The 26,453-nt window shown below is 51.5% G+C and overlaps 1 protein-coding gene across 3 annotated transcripts in view; it reads left to right on the forward strand.

Annotated features, from left to right (window-relative positions):
- Positions 1-26,453, forward strand: part of EPHB2 (EPH receptor B2) — a 188,777-nt gene that overhangs the window by 141,650 nt on the left and 20,674 nt on the right. For all 3 annotated transcript variants that reach the window (XM_066375387.1, XM_066375388.1, XM_066375389.1), the window contains exons 4-6: positions 5,094-5,249; positions 6,856-7,191; positions 19,714-19,838. In XM_066375387.1, the coding sequence (XP_066231484.1) occupies positions 5,094-5,249; positions 6,856-7,191; positions 19,714-19,838 (617 nt within the window). The remainder of the gene's footprint in view (positions 1-5,093; positions 5,250-6,855; positions 7,192-19,713; positions 19,839-26,453) is intronic.

Below are 26,453 nucleotides of genomic sequence, written 5' to 3' on the forward strand. Positions count from 1 at the left end.
GCACGCCCCACAGTTACACAGTACAGCTGCCATCAGAGAGGAGCCATGTGTGCCTGCTCCTCCTCTCTGGGCCTCAGTTTCCTCAAATGTCAAACAAGGCAGTTGAGCTGGCGCTCCTCAACTCACCCACCCATCACCCGCTGGATAGCTGAATTCGTATTAGAAGGTTACAGTCCAGCCAGGTACTTACAGATTCCTAAGTAAGAAGTTACAATACTCACCTCAACCCTGCATGGGGTCTTAGGGAAGACTTCCCAGAAGAGGTGATACCTGCGCAGAGTCAGGATGTAGGAGGTCACCTTATGACAAAGGGAGGGCATTCCAGGTAACGAGGGCAGGATCGACAAAGGCCAGAGGTGTGGAGGGGGCCTGGGGGCAGGCGACGTATGCCGCTGACTGTGTAGGCCGTCAGGCACAGGCTTGGGGTGGTGGGCACTGAGAGCTGGGCACGTGCCAGCCCTGGGCTCCCAGAGGGCCCTGTGAGGAGGTTAGGGGGCCAGTGTGGATTTTTTTAACAGCAGTTTTATTGTGATATAACTCACATATCATACAATTCCCCAATTTAAATTGTACAATTCCGTGATTTTTACTATACTCAGAATTGTGCAACTATCACCACAATCAATTTTATTACATTCTCAGCACCTCAGAAAGAAGCCCCATTTCCCATTAGCATCCTTCCCCATCCTCTGCTCTTCCCAGCCCCTGGCAGCCGCTAATCTACTTTCTCTCTATGGGTGTGTCTATTTTGGACATTTGCACATAAGTAGAAGCATATCCTATGTGGCCGTTTGTGATTGGTTTCTTTCTTTTTTATTTAGAAATTAAATTTAATGGGGTGACACAGATCAAAAAGAGTACATAGGTTTCAGATAAACATTTCTATAGCATTTGAACTGTTGATTGTATTGTGTGCCCAGCACTCAAAGTCAGATCATTTTCTGTCACCATATATTTATCCCTCTTTACCCTCCCTCCGACCCCCCTTCCCCACTCTCTGGTACCCACTTCACTTTGATTTATGTCCATGAGTCTCATTTTTATATCCCACCTATGTGTGAGATTATATCATTATTAGCTTTTTCTGATTTACTTATTTCACTCAGTATAATGTTTGCAAGGTCCATCCATGTTGTCGTAAATGGCAATATGTCATCATTTCCTATGGCTGAGTGGTATTCCACTGTATACATGTACCACACCTTTTTTTATCCAATCCCCTATCGAGGGATAACACTTTGGTCATTGCCATATGACTGGCTTCTTTCACTAAGCACAATGTTTTCAAGGTTCATCATATTGTAGCAGGGGTCAGTCCTTCCTTCCTTTTTCTGGCCAAATAATATTCCATTGTAAGCCATTGTGGATGTTTAAGTGACACAGAAAAGTTTGCACTTTGGAAAGCTGGCTCTTGAGGGTGGGCAGGAGGAGGCCAGATGGCCAGGAGAAGTTGAGGAGGGGGTGGGGGGGGGCAGCGGAGAGGAGCCAGGACAGGGCACTGCTGAGGAGGGAAGACATGGTAATTGATTGGCTGCGGGGGGTGGGAGGGGAGAGGGACGACAGAAGAAAGGGTTTTACGAAGCACAGTGCCAAGAGATACAGAAACCGCAGAATGCCCAGCGGGAGGGCCAAGGGGTGCCAGCAGCACACCTAATGAGGGAAAGCTTCTGGAGAAGGCAGCCTGGGGAGTCTCAGAGGGGACCAGGATTTGGTGATGGGAGAAGACAGCCGGGAAGGCGGTCCAGATGGAGGGGCTGGCACGGTGCAGAGGGGAGAGTGGGCAGCCACCCACCAGCCAGGCCCAGAGAATTGCCAGCAGATGGAAGAGGCATGCTAAGCTGGGCAGGCTCTCACCGGAGGGGGAGCCAGGAGGATCTTGGTCTTGGAGCCAAAACCCTTTGGCATCCATCAAGATGGCCCTAGAACCTCACATGCAGGTCCTGTGTCCCCATTCTACAGTAGAGAAAATTGAGGTTCAGAGAGGTCAACTACTCAACTAGAGCTGGGGCTGCCCCTTCCTCCATTCAGCAGGGAAAGGTTGGTGCCTACGGGAAGGCAAGAGGGAGAGAGGGGAGGTGGACGCAGGGGAGCCAGAGCCGGTGCGGCAAAATGGAGAGAGCCCTGGACAGGCAGGCCCAGAGCAGGAGCTGCCAATCCTGCTCAGCACTCCGGGACCATGATGCAATGCAAGTCCCAGAAAGGTGGTGTAGTGCGGTGGTTAGGGAAGTGGCCCCTAGTGTCAGACCACCTGGGATCGAATCCCAGCTCTGCTACTGTAAGCCCACATCACATCCTTGGAAAGTTACTTTACCTCTGTGCTTTCATTCCCCCTTCTGAAAATGGGGGTGATAATATCACCTCCATCACAGGGCTGGGTGAGGCTTGGATGACTTATTACGAGTTAAGTCCTTAGAACAGTGCCAACATTTCATAAGTACTCAATAAATGTTGGCCGTTTCCTATTGATGCTCTAGAGCCCTGTTTCGAAGCCCTAACAAGTCCCCAGAGGCACTCAGTGCCCTCCTGGCTGCTGGCACGCTAGCCTGGTCAGTGTGTCAAAGTCCTGTCTTCCCCCTCACCTGGCAGCTCCTTAAGGACTGGGCTGGAGCTGATTCTTGTCCCCACAGGGCCTAGTCAGAATGACATCAGTCAGGTGGTTGTTGATTAGGATGACTACCAACTTCTGGAACCTTCCGCTAAAGGCAGACAAAGTAGGGCCTAGGAGTGGGGGTGCCGTCTCCTAGTGGCATGCCCTGAGATTTTAACTGCAACTCCTAACTCCTCCCAACTGTGGGCCGGTACTGCTCATTGATTGTAGTTCTCTCGGCCACTTTATGGGGCAGGTGCTCTTATCAGTGAGAAAACGAGCTCAGGGAAGCTGAACTACCTGTCTGAGGTCACCCAGCAGATTAGTATTTGAACCAGATAGCTTAATAATGCCAGGAATTGTTCTAGACATTTTTGCCAAAACAACCAAATGTCATCCTCACCACAACTCAAGGAGGTAGACACTACCATCCCCATTTTACAGATGAGGGAACAGCTTAGGTGACTTGCCTGATGTCACATTGCTGGCACAGGTAGAATGAGATTTGCCAGGCAGCCTGTATGCTAACCACCATTCTTCACTGCCTTTCTACTTGCATGGCCTCCAAAGCCCAAACTCTTTCCACTTTAGCGGGCAGTTTCTAGGAGTATTTATAGGGAGTGTCTGCTGAGTGCCAGGTTCTGTGCTAGGCACAGGGGAAGGAATTGTGAATCAGACATGGCTTCAGCTGGGGGAGCTGAGAGCGTGGCCAGGAGCCCTCTTGATGAATAATTATGACAGGGGAGTAAAGCTCTCTGAACTCAAGAAATGTAAGCACCAAGGAGAATGGGGTCTCTAAGGCTCAAGCTGGTTGAAGGGCTGGGAAGGGTTGATTTGCTAAGACTTGGAGCTAAGCCTAACTGGGAGGTGGCGCAGTGGATAGAGTGTCGGACTGGGATGTGGAGGACCCAGGTTCAAGACCTCGAGGTCGCCAGCTTGAGCACGGGCTCATCTGGTTTGAGCAAATCTCACCAGCTTGAACCCAAAGTCGCTGGCTTAGCAAGGGGTTACTTGCTCTGCTGTAGCCCCCCAGTCAAGGCACATATGAGAAAGCAATTAATGAACAACTAAGGTGTCGCAACAAAAAACTAATGATTGATGCTTCTCATCTCTCTCCATTCCTGTCTGTCTGTCCCTATCTGTCCCCTCTCTCTGACTCTCTCTCTGTCACTGTAAAAAAAAAAAAAAAAATCTTACAAAGACTTGGACCTGAAAGATAAGCTTGAAGACCGGGGCTAGAGAAACAATTTGGGAAATTTATGTTAATTCTTTGTCTATGAGGAAAGCGATGCTCAGAGAGGCGGAGCTGCTTACCAAAGGTCACACAGAGCTCTCTAGCTTGGAGTGTGATCCAGGTGAGAGCCCTGGCCTGTGGACGGTTTAGCCACATGTCCCGAGGAGGAACCTGCCCCTTGCAAAGCCCTTCCTGTCCACTTTCTCACTTACACCTTGCATGATCTCCCCCAAAGCACCACAGCAGAGCCGGGGTTATGAACCCCAGTAAGTGGGAAACAAAGCAGGCCAGGAAAGGGGCCCTAAGCCCAGGCCTCCTGATGCCCAGGCCAGGGCCAGGAGGAAGCGTAGGGTGGGTTAGCATACAGGCCCACACAGGAGTGCTCACCTCTTGTAGAACCTAAGCTTTGAGCTGCAGGGCCTGAACCCAATCCTGAGCATCCCCCAGAGCAGGGAAGAAGGCCAAAGACCTGTGAGATCCCAGATGGCTTAATGCCCACCAAGTGCAAACACTGCCCTCCTCAGGCTGTCCCTAGTACTGCAGACCCCTGTAATTCAATAAACTGATCAAACACCTGCTATTATAACAGCTACTATATACTGTGCAAAGCCTCATGTCATGTGCCAAGTGCTCACAATGGCCCAGAGAAATGGACCTTAGAGTCATAATTTTACAGATAAAGAAACTGAGTCTCAGAATGGTTAAGCCACTTATCTAGAGCCACACAGCTAGTACAGGGCCGAGCTGGGACTCAAACCCAGGTCTGTCTGCTTCCAAAGCCAGCGTTCTTGCCTTCTCTACCACATTGCCTCTCGACATGCTGTGCTCGGACTTCTCTACTGTTATGTAATCGTCTCGATCATCTGGAACCCAGGACTCTAGTTATAGGGAACAGTGCCCAACCAGCGATTAGAAAGCAAGACCAGGCCATGAGCACTGCCATGGACCTCTAGGATTGATCCTATCAGCTGTGGCCCAGCCAGCCTGAAGTAGGTAAGAAAGTCTGCAGACCCCCCGCTGAACACATAGACAGCTTTAGAGACAGAAAGCAGGTAGCCTGGGACCTTCTGGGCGCAGCTAGGACTGCTGCATGGGAGAGTGGAGATCCCAAGAACTTCATGAGGTGGTGTTTCTCAGCAGTGACACTGCCTGGCCCCTCCGTAATACTGTGTAGCCTTCCTTAAGGCTGCATGGCCCCTCCATGAGACTGCGTGGTCCTCTCTGAGTTGACTGGTTTACTCAGTGACTGACTCTCTTTGTCTTCTCTCGCAGGTTGCCCATCTGGAACTTTTAAGGCCAACCAAGGGGACGAGGCCTGCACCCACTGTCCCATCAACAGCCGGACCACTTCAGAAGGGGCCACCAATTGCGTCTGCCGCAATGGCTACTACCGAGCAGACTTGGACCCACTGGACATGCCCTGCACAAGTACGGCCGGGGCCCCTTGAGGCAACGTCTGAGTCCACAGTCTCTTGCAGAAAAGCCCAGAGCCAAGGTTGGGCGGCTGTCCGGCTACAGCCAGCCTTTCCTGAGTGACGATCATCCAGTACTTGGGGGAAGTGAGATAGAAAACTGGTTGGAAAAGGACCATCCTGGGGTAGTCCCTGAGGCAGTCATGCTGCCAACGTGCAGACACCACGGAGCTGGCATCTGGCTCCTCAACCCCTTTCTGCTAAGTCACATGGAGGATAAAGTCAAGGTCTTGATTCACAAAGGGACAGAGAATGGCAGGGTTGGCAGAGAAAGAACCAACACAGGTGGTGTCTGTGGCAGATAAGGCTGCCCAGTGTTCTAACCTGGCAGCGGCTGCCTGAGTCACAGGCCAAGGCTCTCTAAGAAAGGGTGACTACGAGGGCAGTGTTACAACCCCTGTATCGGAGTGCCATTCACCTGCAGGCAGCTGAGAGCTGACCCCAGTGGCATAAACCGTAAGGGTTTATTCTCTCACATAACAGAAGCCCATAGAGAGGCAGTCCTGGGATAATATGGTAAATCCATGGAGTTCTCTGGAACCTGGCTTTTCCTTTCTGCTTTGTCATTCCTAGCACGCGGTTTCTATCCTTCACACCACTCCATAGTCCAACATTGCTGCCGAAGCTCCAGCCATCACACATGTTCTCGGCAGCAGAAAGAAGGAAAGGGATCAAGGGGTGTTCTACAGCTCTCTCCTTTTAAGAAGTCCTAACCCACAACTTCCACTATAATCAGCAGCCAGCACTTAATGGCAAGAGGCTGGGAAATATAGTCTCTTAGCTAGACATATTGCCACCTGAATAAAATTAGGTTCTGTTCTAAGGAAGAAGAGGAAACCCCCAACACCAAAAGGCTGTCCCTAATAACAAACACCAAGGAGACTGGCGTCCAGGGAGAAAGGTTTAAGCCAGGGGTCCCCAAACTACGGCCCGTGGGCCACATGCGGCCCTCTGAGACCATTTATCCGGCCCGCCACACTTCCAGAAGGGGCACCTCTTTCATTGGTGGTCAGTGAGAGGAGTAAAGTATGGTGTCGCTCACGTACAGTACTACTTCCGGTGACGTGAGACGTATGCATCACGGCTCCGGAAGCACGTCCTATCACTTGTTAGGGCTAGCAGTGACAAATATGGATCTGGACATTGACCATCTCATTAGCCAAAAGCAGGACCATAGTTCCCATTGAAATACTGGTCAGTTTGTTGATTTAAATTTACTTGTTATTTATTTTAAATATTGTATTTGTTCCCGTTTTGTTTTTTTACTTTAAAATAAGATATGTGCAGTGTGCATGGGGATTTGTTCATAGTTGTTGTTTTTTTTATAGTCCGGCCCTCCAACGGTCTGAGGGACAGTAAACTGGCCCCCTGTGTAAAAAGTTTGGGGACCCCTGGTTTAAGCAGATGTATAGCAGCATGAGAGTTATACCCTAGAAATATCTCTGGTGGGTGGAGAGGAGAAAGTATTTGGAGAAAGTCTTGGGGGTAAGGACATGGGCTGGAGCCAGGGCAGAAACATATCCCCATGGCCTCCACTGACTGACTCCCCTTCCCCTCCCCAGCCATCCCCTCTGCACCCCAGGCAGTGATCTCCAGCGTCAACGAGACCTCACTCATGCTAGAGTGGACCCCGCCCCGTGACTCGGGAGGCCGTGAGGATCTTGTCTACAACATCATCTGTAAGAGCTGCGGCTCAGGCCGGGGCGCCTGCACCCGCTGTGGGGACAACGTGCAGTACGCGCCCCGCCAGCTGGGCCTCACCGAGCCCCGCATTTACATCAGTGACCTGCTGGCCCACACCCAGTACACTTTCGAGATCCAGGCCGTGAATGGCGTCACCGACCAGAGTCCCTTCTCACCTCAGTTTGCTTCCGTGAACATTACCACCAACCAAGCAGGTAAGCACTTCAAAGGCAGGCTCCGGGGGCAGCGCCGCGCCACGCTGTGCCAAGTGGGTATCCTGCCAGCCCTCGTTAAAGACGCCCTCACATCTGTGGTTTCCTCTTTTCAAAGGCTGTGTGTGTGATCCAGCCACCTGGGAGAGCGTTGCCATTGTAGTGGTATTTATAATAATTGCTGTCACTTGCTGAACGTGTGTTAACTGAAGGTGAAAGCGAAGCTGCTACGACAAAATGGCCCGGGGTTGGGCGGCTCGGAGAACACAGACTGCGCTTCTCTCTCGTGGAGGCGTCCGGGGTGAGCGGGCGCCTGCAGACAGGGGCCGGGCCCCTTGGGTCTTGTTGCCTCCCCACCCGCCGTGGTAGAAGCTGCGTCTCAGGCAGGTCTGTGCTCTAGCCTGCGGGAAGGCCCGGAGAGAGGAGACCCCCGCAGGGAAGTGTTTTAAGCAAGAAAGGCAGAGGTGCACCCCATTGTTTCTGTGTGCCTTCTACTGAAAGGAACTTGGTTATGCGGCATCACCGAACCACACAGGAGGATGGCAGGCGTACTCTCGCCCAGCCTAACTTAAATTTATCACAACGGGAGGTGGGTAGACAGACTCCAGGGCACATCCAGCAGTTTCCACAGGTGTTTCCTTTGAACTTCCTGCCCTCCCCAGTCTAACTCCACCAAAATTCTTCTCCCTATGCTCACCCTTAAAACCCTTTCTGTGACCCCATGTCGCCCTCCCTCTTCCACCCTGCTTTCCTTCACAGTGAAAAGTTGCCAAGCAATGCAGCCTCCCCCACCCCCGATTCCTTCAGTCCACTGCACTTAGGTGTTCGCCCCTTCTCTCCACCAAGACCACTGTCCTCAGTGTGTCACCTAAGATCGCCATATGGCCAGGTCCAGGAGACACTTGCAGCCTGATCCCTCAGCCAAGGGCCACATGAAATCTTCAAGGACCTTCTGGTACCTGTGGGTGGAAACCTTGGTGGTTGGCACTGAGAATGTGCCCCTGTTATTCACTCAGCAGTCCTTGCCACGCCCCTGCTATGAGAGTGATCTGGGTGCTGTCCAAGGAGGAGCCCAGGGAGGCTAGGTCCCAGGAAAAAAAGTGAGTGGGCTGTTCAGTTTATCTTTTGGATGCCAGGTGGGGCCCACACAGTATGCACTCAGCGGTGGAGGTCCAGGGAGGCTTGCTGTCGGAGGCAGGATTTGACCTGTCATTTAAAGGCTCAATAGAAATTTAAGGGGAGCAATAGAAAGAAATGGACATGGAAGGACAAAGCACAACCCGTTCTACCTGGTTGAGGGGTGCTTTCCATGCTTGACCTCACTGCATTCCCCTGGTCTCCTTGAGTAGGAGGCATCTGCGTCCCCGTTTTACGGATGATGCTCAGAAAAGTAGAGTCACAAAACAGGAAGGACAAGAGGCAGGAATTAACTAGGTCTGACACACTCCCGTGCTTGGGCTCAATGTGGGGTATGTCCAAAGAAACTTGAGTGTGACTGTGGGTCTGATTGTGCTTGTGAGCGAGCGTATTTGGAGCAGGTATGGGTATGCCTTATTGTTTGGGTGACTGTATTTGAGATTGCATGCGACCTTGGTGTGTGACTCCCTACTGACACTTGCATTGGGGAGCATGGCTGCATCTGAATCTGAGGGACATGGGGTGGGGAGGGTTGTTTGGACAGGAGTTTTTTGTCTGAATGTGGTCGGCCTGTCTGTACGTTTGTGTTTGAGAAGGAGTGTGGTTTTGTTTGTGAATGTTCGTGGTATTGCTGTGGTGGAAAGGGCATGTTTTGAGTGTGTGCCTGCAGTTCTTGAAGGGCCCTGGGTGCATTTAAGTCCCACCCAGACTGGGGTCCAGACAGAGCTGATTCAAGGTGCAATCCAAGAGAACCTCAAAGGCCAACAGCTGTTGGCAGAGACACCCAACAGATTGTGAAGCCTCAGCTGTGAGGCTTTCCTGCTCAACAAATCCCCAAGGTCGGGAAGCCAGGCTCCCAATGGGAGAGGAGAGAAGGGAACTCTTCAACTGGGAGAAGCTAGAATTCCTCAAAGCCCCTGGATGTCTTTCCCTGGCTGTGGGGGCCTTCTCTGCATCCATTTGGGAGCCCTGAGGATGGGACTACCTACTTGAATAGCCTCAGCATTTAGCCACGAGGATGGAGTCTGGGCTACTGGGGTGGAGCCCCCTTGTCTGGAGCTGAAGGCTCCCAGAGAATAGAGATAGGGCAAAATGAAAGTGAGGGGCTTTCAGAGATGAGGGTACCAGGGAGCCCTCAAGATCAAGGGACAGAAGCAGTGAGAAACAAGTACTGGATTGGGAACAGGGGACCTGAGTCTGCATCCCAGCTTTACCATTCATTTGACAGGTGATATTTGTGTATTAGTCAGTAATTGCTGCCATAGTGCTGCATAACAAAACCACCCCAAAACTCAGTAGTTTACAACAATAAACATTTATTTTCTCACTCACTAGTCTGTAGGTCAGCTAGGGTTTAGCTAATCTGCATAATCTGTGCTGGGCAGGTCTCCAGAACGTGGGCTGGATTCAGTCTGTTCCATATGTCTCCTCATTCTCATTGGACCAGCAGCCACCCAGGCTTATTTCTCTCATGAACGGTGGGAACACAAGTGGCCAGGCCAAGCCATGCCACACAAACACATGTCTCTGCTTGTGGCACAGTCGCCCACAGTAAAGAGCCCTGCAGACTTACTTGGCAAAGGGTGTGGGTACATAATCCTGTTACAGAGAGGAAGAACTGAGATAACTGATCCAACCTGTCACACTCGTGAAAATCACTTCCTCCTGCTGGGCCTTGCTTTCCCCACCAAATTGTGTGTTGAAGTATACGAGAGCATTTCAGAATACAGGTTCTAGAATCCGCCCCAGACCTGCTGAATCAGAACCCCAGGAGCAAGCCAAGAATCTGCATTTTTATTAAGAGGCTCAAGTGTTTCTTACCAACAGACAAATTTGGAAAACTCCAGTCTAAGGGAGTCTAAACCCCTGAACCTTTCTGGATCATAACTACCCTCCCCTCCTCTCTGTTCCAAGCCCCTAGACAAGCCCCACTCTCATGAATGCCCAGAGCCCAGCCGGGGCCAGTACAGCCATGCCATGCCCTCACCACATGATGCCCCTTTTGCCAGATGAGGAAATGGAAGCCCAGAGAAGTGGAGTCCTTGATGCTACTAAATGGCCTCGATTAGGACTTTAACCCAAGATCACGTGACTCCAGGTCTACACGGGACGAGACACAGGTCCCATCCTTGCAGATTTATGTCCTGTTTGGGAAGATGAGACATGGACAGAGTCTACATACAACAGCCTGAGGGCCCAAGGAGGGGTCATGGAGGTGAGGGAGATCACAGGCAGGGGAGACCATCTCTTCCTGGGGAGGGGAGAAAGGCCTGCCTTGGAACGCTTGGTTTGGAAGGATGGAGAGGCTTCTAGCAAACAGAGATGGAACCGTGCAGGGAAGGAGGTGTCCCGGGAGGGAAGCATAGGAGGCAGGTGGAGGGAGACTTCTCCTTTCTGTTCCTCCTAAGCATCAGGATCCTAAGCATCGGACTCCTGCCACAGGGTTTGTTGTTGTTTTGTTTGTTTGTTTGTTTTATTCATTTTAGAGAGGGAAGAGAGAGAGAAGGAAGGAGGAGCAGGAAGCATCAACTCTCATATGTGCCTTGACCAGGCAAGCCCAGGGTTTCGAACCGGTGACCTCATCGTTCCAGGTCAATGCTTTTATGCACTGCGCCACCGCAGGTCAGGCCTGCCACAGGGTTTTGCACATGTTGTTCCCTCTGCCTAGAGTGCTTCCCCACTCTCCCACCTTCCTTCAGACCTTAATTCATCTTCATTGACCTTCCTGACTTGATCACATGCCCTACCTAGCACCATGGCCCTCAAGTTCCTGAGGCTGAGGTTTTTACCTCATGTCTTTGATCATTTCCTTCCCGTCTCTCCCCTACCGTCACCGTGGTACACGGTGGGTCTGTTTTTCCTCACTGTGGTTTTCCCAGCATCTGGACAGGGGCGCACCACCGTGAATGCTCACTGAGCATTTGCAGCAGGGCTCAGAGGAGCATGGAGTGAGGTGGGGTTGTGGAGAAGTATGATAAGGCTGGAAAGCAAGGCTGGGGACTTGATTTCCAGACAGTTGCAGTCAGTGCTCAGTTTTAATCAGACCCTAAAATTCAATATCTAAATATCTACCTTGTTGCCTTAAAAGGGAAAGGTATTTTTTTGGGGCAAGTGACAGGCCCTTGCGCGCAATGCCTGGCATTCGCTGGGGACTGCCGTCTTCTGACTTCATGAAGCCACCATGCTGTCTTTGAGCCACACTCCGCCATTCCAGAACACCTTTCTATCCTGTATTCAGGAGCCTTCTCAGGGACCTCCCCTAGGAAGGAGGCTGGACTGTGTCTCCCCACTCAAAGGATGAGGAAACAGGCATTGGCAGACAGAGGCCAAGCAGATTCCCAGGGTCACTCAGCTGGGAAGGGACAGACCCAAGATTCAGTCTGGCTGTCCAGAGTCTGTGGTCCTTGACACAAACAAATAAGACCAGAAAGGGACAGGAGGGAGGAGGACAATCCTCAGGGCAAGTGTCAGAGGAGTGACTCTGAGGAGGTGACATTTAAGCTGAGATCTAAATAAGAAGGCAGAGACAGCCACGGAGAGCTGGGGTGTGTGCAGCACGCCAGTCATCTGGGGCTCGTCCTCGGGGCTGCATCCAGTCCTTGGCATCCCGCCGGCGCTGCCCAGGGCACGGTCTCGCCCTCAGCAAGCTCTGAGCAGCCGTCCCTCTGCTCACTTCCAGAGCGGGTGGGAAGAGGGCTCTGGCATCAAGCCAACTAATCTGGCTTTGAATCAGGCCTGGCTGCTCACCAGCACGTAGCCGTGGACAAGTTACTTAGCCCGCGTCTTCCTCGTGGGTTCTGTCTTCTGTCCTTGCGGGACTGCTGGGAAGCTGTGAGCTCACAGTCTCAAGGTGCCTCACAGGCTTCTGGGTACAGGCAGGCTCTCAAAAAGCAGAGATCATTCTACAATCACCCTCATCATAGTAATAGCTCACATTTACCAAGTGCTTGCTATGTGCCAGACATCCTTCCAAGTCCTTCATGATGAATCTTCACAACAACACTGTGAGGTAGGTCCTGTTATTAGCCTGTCTTTTAGGTAAGAAAAGAAAGCACAGAGGGTTAAGAGACTTGCCGGTGGTCACCAGGCAGTCAGTGGCAGAGCCTAATAATTATGTATACTCGTTGCATACTCAGGGCTCAGTATTTGCTGGACCCAAGCCTTCTGTGGGTCAAGAAGGGGTCGAGCAGGCTGTACAAAGGGCCCATCCACACCACAGCCTGGCTGGGTGACTACAGCCTTCAGGGCCACTTGTACTGAACAGTAGGTTGACCCGTTAGGAAGCCCCCCCCCCCCCGTCGCCATGTGCTGATGGGTCACGGGGAAGAAGGGGCATCAGTTCTGGGCTTGGCAAACTTGGCCCTCATCCAGCACGGCCCTTTCCAAGCTGTGTGGCCAGGGTCTAATAGGAGACCTCACTTCTCTGAGCCTCAATGTTCTCACCTGCAAAATGGGCACTTATCTATCATTACCGCTTTGCCAGATGCTAGCCAGATTAGCAATAATGCAGACAAAGCTCCTAGGACATAGTAGGTGGACAGTACAGCTAGGCTGAAAATGAAATCAGAAGGTGTGTTAATTTCCTATTGCTGCTATAACAAAATACTTCAAATAGAGCAACTTAGAGTGATACACAGTTCTTACAGTTCTGTAGGTCCAGAGTCCAGTCCAGTCCGGATCTCATCAGGCTAGAATCAAGGTATCGGCAGGCTGTTCCTTTCTGAAGCTCCAAGAGATGACCCATTTCCTGGCTCATTTGGGTGGTAGCAGAATTCAGTTCCATGTGGTCATAGAAGGGAGGTCTCCATTTCCTGGCTGATTGTCAGCTGGGAGCTAGCCTCTCTCCTGTCCTTGCACGTGGCCCCCGGCCTCTCAGAAGCAGCAACAGGGCATTGAGTGTTCCTCACACCTCTGCTCTCTGGTCTCTGACCCTCAGCTGGGAAAGGTTCCCCTCTTTTAAGGACTCAAGTGATTAGATTGGGTCTATCTGAGTAATCCAGGATAATCTCCCTGTCTCAAGAGTCATAACCTTAATCACATCTGCAAAGTCCCTTTTGCCATGTAAGGTAATGTGTTCACAGATTCCAGAATTAGGACGTGGGCATCCTTGGGGGCCGTCATTCTGCCAATCCCAAAAGGGAACATAAGTCAAAGTCAAGACCATCAGCATTGGCTGGGGCCTTGGAGTTCAGCCAGTGCAAACACCTCTTTCTATAGAGGGGGGAAACTGATGCCCAAAGAGATTTCTCAGTGGTTGCCCAAGATCACACAGCAGATCTTGGCAGAGCTGATCTCCAACAGCCCGGCCAGGTAACACACCCACATGGCTTTCTTATGGAAAGACTTTCAGCTTTCCAAAGCCCGTTCTACTACCGTTCTCCTCTGATCCTCCTGCCCTCCTGAGGGGTGGGCACACAGTGTCTCAGTCTCTAGAACTGGTATGGGCATGTACTCATTTACTTCTCTCCCTGGGGCAGAGAGGATCAGAGAGAACCGGGCCAAGGAAGCCCCTGGCCAGCCCCAAGCCTGGGGAAAGGAAGAGAGAGGAAGAGGGCACTTCCCTCCCTTCTGGGCCGAGCCCTCTGAATACATCGTCCTCTTTGATCCTCCCAAGCATTCTGCAGGGAGGCATTGCTGGCCTAGAATAGCAGTTAAGATTGGGTTTGGCTGCATGTAACAGGAAGAAAAATAACTACCATTGCCACCATAATGCTGTTTAACAATTCAACCACAAAACCAATGGCGTAAAAACAAAAAGCACTTATTTAGCGCAAGAGTCTCTGGATGGGCTGGATGGGACTTAGCAGGGAGCATTCACATGTTTGCGTTCTGGCTCCTTAGAGTCAGTCGGCAGCTCTTTGGATTTTGTTAGGGCTTTATTGCATGTTTGGGGTTGACTGCTGTCAGCTGGTTAGGAGTGGCCGTGACTGAGAACTGGGACAACAACTCTATTTCGTGTATCTCAGCATCAAGCAGGTCAGCCTGGGCATGTTCTTTCTTGGGCAATCACAGGGAACCAAGACAGCTGGCAGAAACATGCAAAAGGCTTTCTCAAGTCTCTGCTTATATCATGTTTTCTTATGTTCCATTGGCCAAAGCAAATCACATGGCAAAGCCCAGAGTCAGACTGAGTGGGGACCACATAAGTTATAGGGAAAAGGGTGTAGATATAAGGAGGCAATTAATACAACCAATCTAGGGTTGTGGCTTAGACAAAACAGAGGTTTGTTTTTCTTATGTGTACGGATGTCACCGGGTAAGAGTTAGGACAGCTGCATGGAGTCATCAGGGATCCAGGCTTCTCCGCATGCAGCTTCTTGTCCTTTTGGGCCAAAATGACTGCAAGAACTCCAGCTATCACTTCCATGTCCCAGGCAACAGGATGGAAGAAGGAGAGTGAAAAGGGTAGAACTCTTCCCTTTGAAGGAGGTTTCCTAGAAGTCCCACACTTCAGCTTATATCCTAGGCAAGTACATTGTGCTATGGTCACTTCTAGCTGCCAGAGTTTTGGGAAATAGTATTTGGGCACAAGGTGCCTAGCTGAAAACCAGGGTTTTGTTCATTTGAGAAGGAAAGAATGGATATGTGGTAGGCAGTGAGCAGCATCTGCTACATCCCCTGTTATAGCTGAGGAACTTGGGCTCAGAGAGGTTAAGGAACGTGCCTGAGGCCACACAATCACCTAGCCATAAGAGATCTGGGATTTGAACCCTGAAAGCTGCCTCTTCTTCCCCACACCACCATCACCACCGTCACTCAACAGTCTTTGCTGAACATTTAGGTACTCGCTTTGCTGTTTGAGAGTCTGAGTGGCCCAGACAGCTACACGTGACTGACATCCCCTGACCCCTTCCTTACTCTGGGCCAAGTTCTTTATGTTCAAGTCTTCATTTAACCTCCCAACATCTCTGCCATTGTCCCCATTCTACAGAGGAGAAACTGAGGTACAGAGGGGTGAGGTAGGTTGTCTGGGTTACCTGATTTGAGGCCCACGCTCTTACCATCTTGCTAACCCAGGTGCTGGCTAGGACTGGGTTCCACCAGGCAACCACAGGTGGGGTCAAGGCGGTTCAGCAATGGCAGGTATGTGATTAGATGTTTCCACAGCGCCAGTCCCAAGGCCTGGCCCCTGCCTGCCGAAATCCCGCTGGTCGATAGGGCTGGGTGATCCGGGGGAGAAAGAAACAACCTGGTGCCAACCTGATCCTGGTCCCAGCCCTGCTGCCTGTGAGCTGAGGCACTCTGAACGCGAGACGTGATCCGACTCTCGCTGTCCTCATCTGTAAAACGAGGTGGTTAATCCCTACTCCATCTGCTTGTGTGGCTGCTGGTAGGTGCTGCTATATCTCCGCTGAATCAAGGGACAAATGAATGAGCAGCCAACTGCCACCCTAGAAAGAAGCTTTTCTCGGGTTCAAGGAAAAAATATAACATCTCCTGGACCTGTTTTTTGTTTGTTTGTTTGTCCCAAAATATATTCTACAGATCACTGGTTCCAAAAGACATTAATAACTATTCTGTGAAAAAGGGGTTCTGAAGCCAAATGAGACTTAGACTGCCAGGTTAAACCAAGGTTAACTAGGTTTTTCCCTGCAGGACTTCTCAGAGCCTTGAATGGAGTGTGCCGTGTGAGCCTCACCAGCAGGAGTCTAGAACTCTGTGTATCTCAGACTCTTGGCCATAGAACCTTTCCTTCGCAGAAAAGTGCCGCCCTAGCACCAGCTCTCAACTTTCCCTTTTTTCTGTCCCTCTCGACTCCCTAAGAGCTTTGGTCCAGTCGGAAAGAAACAAAGGCTCTTTTTTCTGGAATCGTTTTCTTTGTGGAAATTCTATTGTTAGAATTATGATCAGGTCACCCAGAATTGCAGTCAGATCATTGAGAGTTAACTATGTTGCTACAGGTTAAAGAGACAAATGCTTAAAACAGCTATTCTATTATCAACCAGGAATTCTAGGAGTCCTGTCTCGGGTAAAGTTTTCCTGCTGCAGACCCTGGGGAATGCGAGCACAGTAATCAACAACTGATGTGGTATCGCAGGCTGGCCGGCCAGCCAGAAGCCCCGTGTCATGTCAGCAGGTCAGATCGCAGGTGGGCACAGGGGTCTGAACAAGAGCAAGTTATTAGGACCTGTCGTACAAGCCGTGCAGTCTTCCCTGGCTACTTACCTAAAGCCATTGCTTCAAGGTCCAGCCCCAAGATGAATGGACTTAGCCTGGTTCCTCAAGGGGGGGGGGGGGCTAGAAAAGGCGAGAGCCTGCTTTGTCTTCTTTCCTCCAGTAAATATCAACCAAGCACCTACTCTGAGCCACATACTGTTCCAGGCACTAGGAATAAAGGATTGAATAAAAGAGACAAAGTCTCTCCCCTCAGATGATATTAGTGTTATAAAGAAAAGAAAGGGTGTGAGGCCTGGCCTGCAGAGGCACAGTGGATAAAGCATTGACCTGGAACGCTGAGGTCACCCTTTTGAAACCCTGGGCTTGCCTGGTCAAGGTACATATGGGAGTTGATGCTTCCAGCTCCCACCCTCCTTCTCTCTAAAATGAATAAATAAAATTTTTAAAAAGAGAAGAAAAATCTGACCAGGCGGTGGTGTAGTGGATAGAGCATCGGACTGGGATGCGGAGGACCCAGGTTCGAAACCCCAAGGTCGCCAGTTTGAGCGTGGGCTCATCTGGTTTGAGCAAGGCTCACCAGCTTAAACCCAAGGTCGCTGGCTTGAGCAAGGGGTCACTCGGTCTGCTGTAGCCCCCCGGTCAAGGCACATATGAGAAAGCAATCAATGAACAACTAAGGTGCTGCAACAAAGAATTGATGCTTCTCATCTCTCTCCCTTCCAGTCTGTCAGTTCCTCTCTCTGACTCTCTCTGTCTCTGTCACACACACACAGAGAGATAGAGAAGAAAGAAAGGGGAAGTCAGGAAGGGCCTCTTGGAGGAGGAGGCAGTTTAGCTGGGACCTGAGTGAAGAGGAGCTAGCTGTGGAAGATTTGGGAGAAGAAGTTACCAGGCAGAAACACCGTGAAGCCAAGACCCTGAGAAAGGAATGACCTTGGTATGATTGGGAACAGAAAGGCAGCCAGTGTGGATGGCACTTGAGAAGTGAGGGGGTGAGTGGCAGGAGGTGGCAGGTGCCAGGCAGGTGGGCCTTGCAGGCCACGTGGAGCATCTCTGTTTTATTCCAGATGCAGTGGGAAGCCACTGAGGGCTGTCAGCTGGAGTGAGGATGTCAGAGAGGCAGCGGGGCTGAGAGTCTGGGGCTGCGGTCTCAGACTGCCCAGTGCCCCGGGATTCCCACCCCCTCTAAGCTCACGGGGTTCTGATTGGTGAAAGAGTAAAGGCCAAGTATAGGGGTCTCCTTTATTTTCAGGACTCAGGGCTATGGAGGCAAAGCTGAGCAGGACCCCCAAACTCATACCTTCTTGCAGTAGCCAGGGTCATAGGTCTCCAGACTTCCTGTCAAAGGATCCTCATCCCAGACGGCCCTGAAAGACCACCGTGGTCAAGCCCTTTATGTCCTGAGGGGGAAATGGAGGCATGTGCAGAGGCCTGTTTCCCCAAGTCTCAGCTAATGACCCGACTGGATGGCCCCCAGAGCTTGCTGGAGGCAGCAGGGCCCCTGACCACCTGCTCCAGCCCAGCAGGCCCCGCCTGGCTGGCCTCCCCCCATCCCCTCTCGGCCACAAGCCTCTTTTGTGCTTGCTCCCTGGGGCTCCATCCCCTTACAGGGGTCACAGGACATCACTGACCCCGTCCCCCTGCCAGCGTGCCCGGCTGGTAATTGAAAATACCAGAATTCCCTGAAGACCAACTTACAGGGAAACCTGACACCCCAGGGTGGGCAGCGGGCGGCAGGCGGGAGAGGAGGACATCCAGCTGTTCCCTTTTCTCGCCGTTAATCCCCCTGGATTCCCGGAGAAAGGCCAGCCCCGCCTGGCCCGCCTTGATCATCTTCCCAGCAATGCCGCCTCCTTGCCACACCCAGCGATACGAGGCTTACAGGATCAGGGCCCAGTTAGCTGCCTGTAACCAAAGTCTGCCAGCTAAGCCCGCCAGGCTCAGACCCCCATGGCCACATGGGACCTGCCTCCACGGACAGCTGAGCTCCCGGGGCCGGGGCGGGCCGGGTGGGTGGTACCTGAGGTGAGTGAGTCAACAGGAGGTGGGTGAAGTTAGCTTTGCAGCAACAGGATGGGATCTGGATCAGTGTGTCCTCAAAGGCCCTTGGAGGTCCATGGCTCTCCAGACCTCCCTGGTCAGCCTGCATCAGCCACAGCCACTGGCAGGGGGGAAGGCTATGTTAGACCCAGGTAGGCCTGGTTTCAAATCCCAGCTCCATTGCCTACTAACTGGGTGACTTTGGGCAATTACTTCATACCTCTCAGTGTCTCCATTTCCTCATCCACAAAATGGGTATAATAATAATATCAGCCTCGTGGGGTTGATATAATAGTTTAATGAGTGAACTGACATAAAGCATTTGGAAAATGCCAGGCATAGAATGAACAAGAAAGTGTTAGGAGTTCGATGGGGGGGGGGGGAGGCTTTTATTTTTCTGAGCATTATTGGCCATATAAGGGTTGGAGGGGCCAGTTTGTACCCATACTGCAAGCCTTCCGTGGCTCTCCAGTGCCCCAGAACAGGGCAAGCCGCGAGGCCTGGAGGGCTGGACCCCACCGGCTCAGCAGCGTCAGCCCTGCAGCTCTTGGAACTACTTGTACCTCTGCTTCAAGACTGAGCCTGAGGACCCCAGGACGAGGTTGGGGTGGGCAGTGAGCGGGGCAATCTCGGCAGAAGCCCGGCTGTGAGAAGCAGCGTGGTGGGTAGAAAATACACTAGACCAGCTACTCTGGGCTCCAGTCCTGGCCCCGCCTCTACCTGCCAGGTCACCTTGGACAAGTCACTTCCCATCTCTGGCCCTGAACCCACTCTCCCCAGTGGGACCCCAGTGGGGTCCACAGGCCAGCAGCATCAGCGGCACCACCTGGAGTTTGTTAGAGCTGCAGATTCTCAGGCCCCACCCCAGGCCTGTGGAATCAGAATCTTTGAGGGGTGGTGCGTTTTCACAAATCTCCTTATGCCTCTTAGGTTTGAAAAGTGCAGTAATCTATAGGAACACAGTCTGCCACTTTTCTTCACAGGGGAAGAGGTCAAGGGAGGAATAGTGTCCTTTCTGGGACTGGATCACCTTGGCCGAGTCCCACAATAGGGGCGCCTGTAGCCCTGAATGAGTCCCTTGACACCCTGTTGGCTCTGCAGTGTATGTGGCCTTGGCTGGATGCTTCCCCTCTCTGGTCCCACAGCTCTCTCTGGATACCTCTGAGGTTGGGTCATAAGCTGCACCCTCTCACATCCACCCCAACCCCTGACCTCTGACCTCTCTTCCAGCTCCATCGGCCGTGTCCATCATGCACCAGGTGAGCCGCACCGTGGACAGCATCACCTTGTCGTGGTCCCAGCCTGACCAGCCCAACGGCGTTATCCTGGACTATGAGCTGCAGTACTATGAGAAGGTACCTAAGCTCCTGGTGCTCTCCCCTCCCCCACCTCCCTAACGGCCCCTCCCAGGCCAGGGCCTGGGATCCTGCTTCCTGCAAGACAATACACACCCGGGAGGCAGAAAGAGGACTGGCCTGAGTTAGGCCACCTGGCTCGAATTCTGGCTTCCTTCCTCCCAGGCTCTGAGACCTCAGGCTGGTGTCTTGACCCCTCTGAGTCCTGCTTTTCTGGTCTGAGGGATCAGGCCAGCAATCTCAGTAAAATGCTGTGGTCACAGCCCTTGCCCCACCCAGATCCCTTCATCCTAACTTCGGCTGTCCTGAAGTTCTGAAAGAACTGGGTTTCCAAAAAGCTGCATTTATTAAGCAATAATTGGTCATTCACCCATTCTGAAGCAGAGATTTGAAACTGCTTTCTGCTCGAGAGGTTTTCTGCACAAAGAGTGGAGCTTCCTCCTGTGTTGCTCTGATTTTAGCTAAAACACTTGTTTTCATTTGCCTGAATGCCCTTTGAATGGAGAAAGAGTGGTTTTTCTTTGAGCTTTTAAATCAGACCCTGTGACTCCCTTCAGGGACCCAGGGTTGGCAGCCACTGGTGTAGCAGAAGGAGCATTGGACTAGGAGTCAGAAGCCATAGGTTCAAATGCCAGCTGCATCCATGACCAGTTGTGAGCAGGCATCCTTCTCTCTCTCAGCCTCAGTCTCTTCCAGTGTCGAAGGCAAATGGGACCACCTCTCTCACATGGGGGCTGTGCGGGTCAAAGAGAAAAAGTAGGTACAGTGCCCAGCAGGGTGCCAAGCTCCCAGCAAAGAGGAGAGTGCTTTCCTTTCCTCCCTCTTCTGCCCTGCCTGCCGCACTGGGGGCAAGGGCTACACAAAGTAAGGCCCAGTGAGCTAAGTACATCGGTGTGTGAGACCTTCACAGTGCAGGGGCCAGGACAGAGCCGCGGAACACCAGAGGCCCAGGAAACTCTCTTTTGACTGGACTGGTGATTTTTCTTACCTGCTCCCTGAGGCACCAAATAACCACAGAAGCTGCAGGGGCTCCTGGAAAAGATCTCACTGGGCTCCCTTTCAGACTAAGGTGTAAATGACTATGGGAAATGCTTTAGTTGAGGCCACGCCCACTGAAAACTAGAAACAAATGGAATGGCTCTTCCTGACTGAGAGGAAATGTGGTGGAGACAGTTCCAGCCAGCCCTCCTGGAGCTCTAACTCCTGAAGCCCAACCTGGCCCTGGGACTTTATTACCTAAACCCGGTGAGTCTCAGGGGTTCATCAAATACCTCTTCAGCCTCACCCATCTGGTGGAGGATTGTTTCCTTGCTCATCCCCTCCTCTTGGCAATGCATCCCTAGAGGCCAGGAGCCACATCTCTCCCTATCACCGCATTCACCCCAGCGCCCTGGGCCTTTCCCCAAAGATACACTTGATAAATGTTGGTTGAATGAGTAAGTGATGAATCCCTTCCCATGGCCTGTTCTTCTAGGGTGGAGACCTTGCCTTTTCCCTGCTATGTCCCCAGGGGATGATGTGAGGGATGAAAGTCCACCCCTTACTGAGCCCTGGAGGGCCTTGCAGGAGCTGGGCCTCCCAGGTAGTGGGGCCACCTGCTCCCAGGCCTAGGATGCCCCAGGCCCTGCAGCAGCAATCACGTCCACTTCCTCTGGCGGGGACACTTCCTCTGACGGGGGCAGCTTAGCAACTCAGAATTCAAAAAGGGAAAAAAGCTAATTAAGAAGCTTTATGATTAAATGAAACTGAAAGTGTTTGTCCCCAAAGACAGGATCGGAAATGAGGAATCCCGGCATGGCACGGGTCCTGCCCACGACCCATTTCCTACCGAGACGGGAGGGGTTGGGGAGGCTGATGGAGGTGTGAACCAGAAGGCAGCTCTGCCCTACTTTCTGTGGCTGCCCGGGCATCCCCAGGCCCATGCCAGAGGTGGCAGGACCAGCAGGCCTTGCAGCAGCCACAGTTATCCCCTGCTCATGTTTCATGAGTGCTTACTATGTGCTAAGCACATCACTTCCATTGTCTCATTCATTCTTGCAGCATTGCTATTCACCCCATCTAAGCACAGAGAAGTTGTATAACTTGTCCAAGCGCACCCAGCTGCTAAGGGGCAAAGCAGGGATTTGGACCTGTGCTCTCACTCTTCACCTGGCTCTCCTGCCTCCCAGTTTTATCCCAGGGATGCTTCTGGGATAACCTTTAAGAGGTGGACAGGACCAGGCTCTGATGAAGGATTTTCAGCCTAAATGGCAAGAGGCGGCCAGGCCTGAGGTATGGCTGTGATGAGACGTGGCCCTGCTTCGATCAGCCCCTCTTCCCAAGGGTTGGGGTGCAGAGAGAGGCGACTTGGCATTTGTCAGAGGGGAGATTGACACTGGTTGATTCAACAGTCACTGTCACCAGTTTTGAACTGGGTGCCAGGAATACCAAGAGTAACCAGACATGCCTAGAGGCCTTTCCTTCACAGTCCAGGGGAAAAGACAGGTTCAGACACAAATAGCCATTAGAAAAGATGTGGTACAAGCCACAGAAGGGGCCATAAAGTTTTCAGGAGGGCACTAAGAAGAAGCCCAGAATCTTAGCATAGGTGAGAGGAAGTCTTAATTCAGATGACATTTGAGCTGAGGCTTGAAAGATGCTCAGAGTTCACCTGACAGACAGTGATGAGAGCAGGGTCATTCCAGGTGGCAAAAACAGCATAGGCAGGCCCTGGTGGGTTTGCTAAGTGGCTAGAACACTTGCCCGGCATATGAACATCCTGGGTTCAATTCCCGGTCAGGGCACACAAGAGATGCAACCATCTGCTTCTTTCCCTCTCACTCTACCCCTTCTCTCCCTCTTCCCTTCCTGCAGCCAGTGGCTTCATTGGTTAGAGCATGGCCCCAGGTGCTAAGAATAGCTCGGTTGGTTTGAATATCAGCCTCAGGCAGTAAGGATAGCTTGGTTGATTCAAGCATCAGCCCCAGATGGAGATTGCCAGGTGGATCCCAGTTGGGGCACATGTGGGAGTCTGTCTCACCATCTCTCCTCCTCTCACTTAAAAAAAACCATGAACAGCATATGCAAAGGTCCTGAGGCAGGAATGTGCTGGCTGCATGCAGGGAACAGAGAAGGCAAGTGTGGCAGGAGCAAAATGAACAAGGGAGAGATCAGTAGGGGTGGAGATTGAGAAGGAGGCAGAGCCAATTGTGGTGGGCTTTTTAGACCTTTGTAGTCTGGATTCAATTTAAAGTACAATGGGAAGCCATCAGAAGGTTTTGGAATAATATGATCTGACTCAGATTACTTTAAACATTCCTGTAGCTTGCTATGTAAAAAATAAACTGCAAGGTAGTGCCCTGCCCAGGATTCTCATGGGACATCAAGTGAGAAATGATGGTGGCATGAAGTTGGAAAGTTGACAGCAGAGATGGTGAGAAACTGACAGATTCAGACAGTATTTTGAAACTCAGGGGACCAGGGAAGGGTAATGGTCAACACCCGGTAGATGGTGGTGCCTTTCCTGGGGCAGATGTGGGTTTGTGACTTGCAAGCATCGGTGTGGTACTTGCCGAGTGTGGGAAAGTACAGTCAAGGACAGACAGGAGGATGTGCAGAGGAAGAACAGAGTGAAAGGATAGGATCCAGGAGAATGGCAGTATTTAAGGAGAGAAAGAAAAAGGAGTTGGTGAAAGTGTTAGAGGAGGTGCCAGGAGAGAGGTAAAAGGAGAACCAGGAGCAGTTTCTGCCCCTGGCCTCTCAAGTGGGGCTCTGGCGTCCCAGCCACCACCTCGACCTTCCTGAGTCAGCCTCGCCCTCGGGGAGGGACAACCAGGCTGCGAGTGGCGGATTTATTACTGATAGATCCACAGCCCCACTCTTCCCTAACATGGCAGAATCCTCCTGGTGGCTGCTATCAACTGCTTTAATGAATGCTCTAGACCAGGGGTCCCCAAACTATGGCCCGCGGGCCGCATGTGGCCCCCTGAGGCCATTTATCCGGCCCCCACCACACTTCTAGAAGGGGCACCTCTTTCATTGGTGGTCAGTGAGAGGTCACAGGATGCATCCTGTGCTCCTGGAGTACTGTATGTGGTGGCGCCGCAAAGCGCGGCGTAGTTCATATACAGTAGTACTTCCGGTGACGCGGGATGCACATGTCAGGGCTCCGGAAGCGCGTCATATCACTTGTTACGGCTAGCAGTGACAAATATGGAACCGGACATTGACCATCTCATTAGCCAAAAGCCGGCCCATAGTTCCCATTGAAATACTGGTCAGTTTGTTGATTTAAATTTACTTGTTCTTTATTTTAAATATTGTATTTGTTCCCATTTTGTTTTTTTACTTTAAAATAAGATACGTGCAGTGTGCATAGGGATTTGTTCATAGTTTTTTTATAGTCCGGCCCTCCAACAGTCTGAGGGACAGTGAACTGGCCCCTTGTGTAAAAAGTTTGGGGACCCCTGCTCTAGACCTTTCCAGGTAGGGAAGGTAGATACTGAGCCCTGCAGCCCCGTGTGGGCCCCACCCCTACCTCCTTTCCTACTTTTCCTTCCCTTCTTTAGAAAGCAGGCTCTCCATCTGCCGCCTTCCCCCCACCCTGCCTGCCAGCTTCACTGGGATTTCCCAGCCTGCCCGGAGCTGACAACCACTTTGCTGGAAGTCTTCTAGAGGCCGCTGACGAATATAGTATCAGCCAGGCCAGGGCTGGCCTCTTCCATCAGTTCTAGTGTCCCAGAGGAGGTGGCCTCCTTTGGCAGCTGCCCCAAAGCACACAGTTCATGCTCCCTTTGGCTTCCCAAGAGCTCAAGGAGAAGAGTCATTTGGGAGGCCACCTATGGCGGATGGGCCCTTATAGGCCACATCAATTTATGTGTCTATTCGACAGAAATTTCTACTTGGCAGAAGTGAAGGGAAAAGACATTCCAGGCAGAGGGAGCAAAGGTTTGGGGAGGAGGGGTGAACGAAAGTCCAGGCTGCATTCTGGGTGTTGCTGGTGTACATGGAACAGCATCTACACAGGGAGGTTTATTCACTCATTCATTCACTTGTTTATCCATACATTCATCCATTTGATGAACATTGTTGATATCAATTGTGATAGTCAATATTTATTAAAGCTTTACCCATTCTTTCCTATTGAATCTCTACAATCACTGGGTATGGTACTAAAGTGGTGTTACCACATTTTAGAGATGAGGAAACTGAGGCTCATAGGGCTTAAGCAATGCATCCACTGCCTGATTGGCCCTTAGTCTCTGGGTAAGGACTCAAACTAAGGTGAATTTCATACTAAATTTCTTCCCCTGACTCGTTGATGCTTAATCCTTACTCAGATAAAGGTACCCTTACGGAAGGGGGGGGGGCAGACAGGGAAGGAAATTGATGGTTCTAGATCAGCTCCTTTGTACCAGAGATTAACTGATCAAATTTTATCCTCACAACAACCCTGAGTGATTGGAATTTATTATTCCATTTTCTGGAATAGATAGCAGCTCAGGGAAATGAAGTGTCTTTCCCAAGATCACAGCGCAAGCAAGTGGAAGAACGGACCCTTGAAATGACTTCCAATTCCCTGCTGGATCCTGTGCCCCACGTTAGGGAAAGGACCCACTCAGGTTTGCTCTTCATTCTCCTGAGGCACCTAGGCTGCTGGCAGTTCTCTCCCAGCCTAAGTGGGCACCCACCCAGTATGCAGAATCCATCCCTTGGGCAAGGGGAGGAGATCCCATGTTAGATGGCGGCACTTAGAGGCCAAGCTTGGTAGTGCATCCTGGGTTTGCAGATGGTGAATGATCTAAGTAAGACTCATTCATTATGTCAATAGTTAGGTAGCACCTACCCTGTGCGGAGCCTGGAGGTCCGGGAAATGAATGAGACAAGGTCCCTGCCCTCAAGGAGCCCGCAGTCCTTAGAGAAGACACCTGTATATCAGAACAATAGGTGGGAAAGGAGAGAATGGACCTGCATCCTCTGGCTGAGGTATCTGGGCAGTCTCCCCAGTAGAGGCAGTCCTTGCGCTGGGTCTTGAACAATGAATAGGGGACTGCCAGGCAGATGAGGAAATGGAATTTCAGACGGGGCAGCAGGACTTGCGAAGGCTCAGCGTGTCCAGGGAAGGTAGGGCTGCCGAATAAAGTGTAGGACATCAGGGTTACATTTGAATTTTTTAAAATATACTTTTTGTTTAGTGCAAGTATGTATCAAAGATTGCATTGGGACATACGTATACTAAAAATTATTCACCTGAAATTCAGGTTTAACTGAGCATCCTGTACTTTTATTTGCTAAGTCTGGCAGCCCTCCCAGGGAAAGGGGAAGTGGTTGCTTATGGTTGGAGCCTGGAGGACACTGGGACGTGACAGGAGAGACCGACAAAGAGTGGGTTGTGAAGGGTCTGGAACGCCAGGCTGAGGAAGACAGGCTTCATCCTGTGGATGTTAGGGAGACTTCTGTGTGTGAGGCAGGGGAACAAAACACAGCCCCTTCCCTCTGGAGTTTATAGTCAAGGGAGAAAGACAAGCCTGGGCCCAGGGCGAGGGGACATAGCAAATCCCCTTCCTATGGTAGCCACAGCAAGTGCTCCAGGGCTCAGAGGAAAGGACACATCTAGCATGGAGGTCAAGGAGGCTT

Source organism: Saccopteryx leptura, chromosome 3, assembly GCF_036850995.1.
Source record: "Saccopteryx leptura isolate mSacLep1 chromosome 3, mSacLep1_pri_phased_curated, whole genome shotgun sequence".
NCBI lineage: Eukaryota > Metazoa > Chordata > Mammalia > Chiroptera > Emballonuridae > Saccopteryx > Saccopteryx leptura.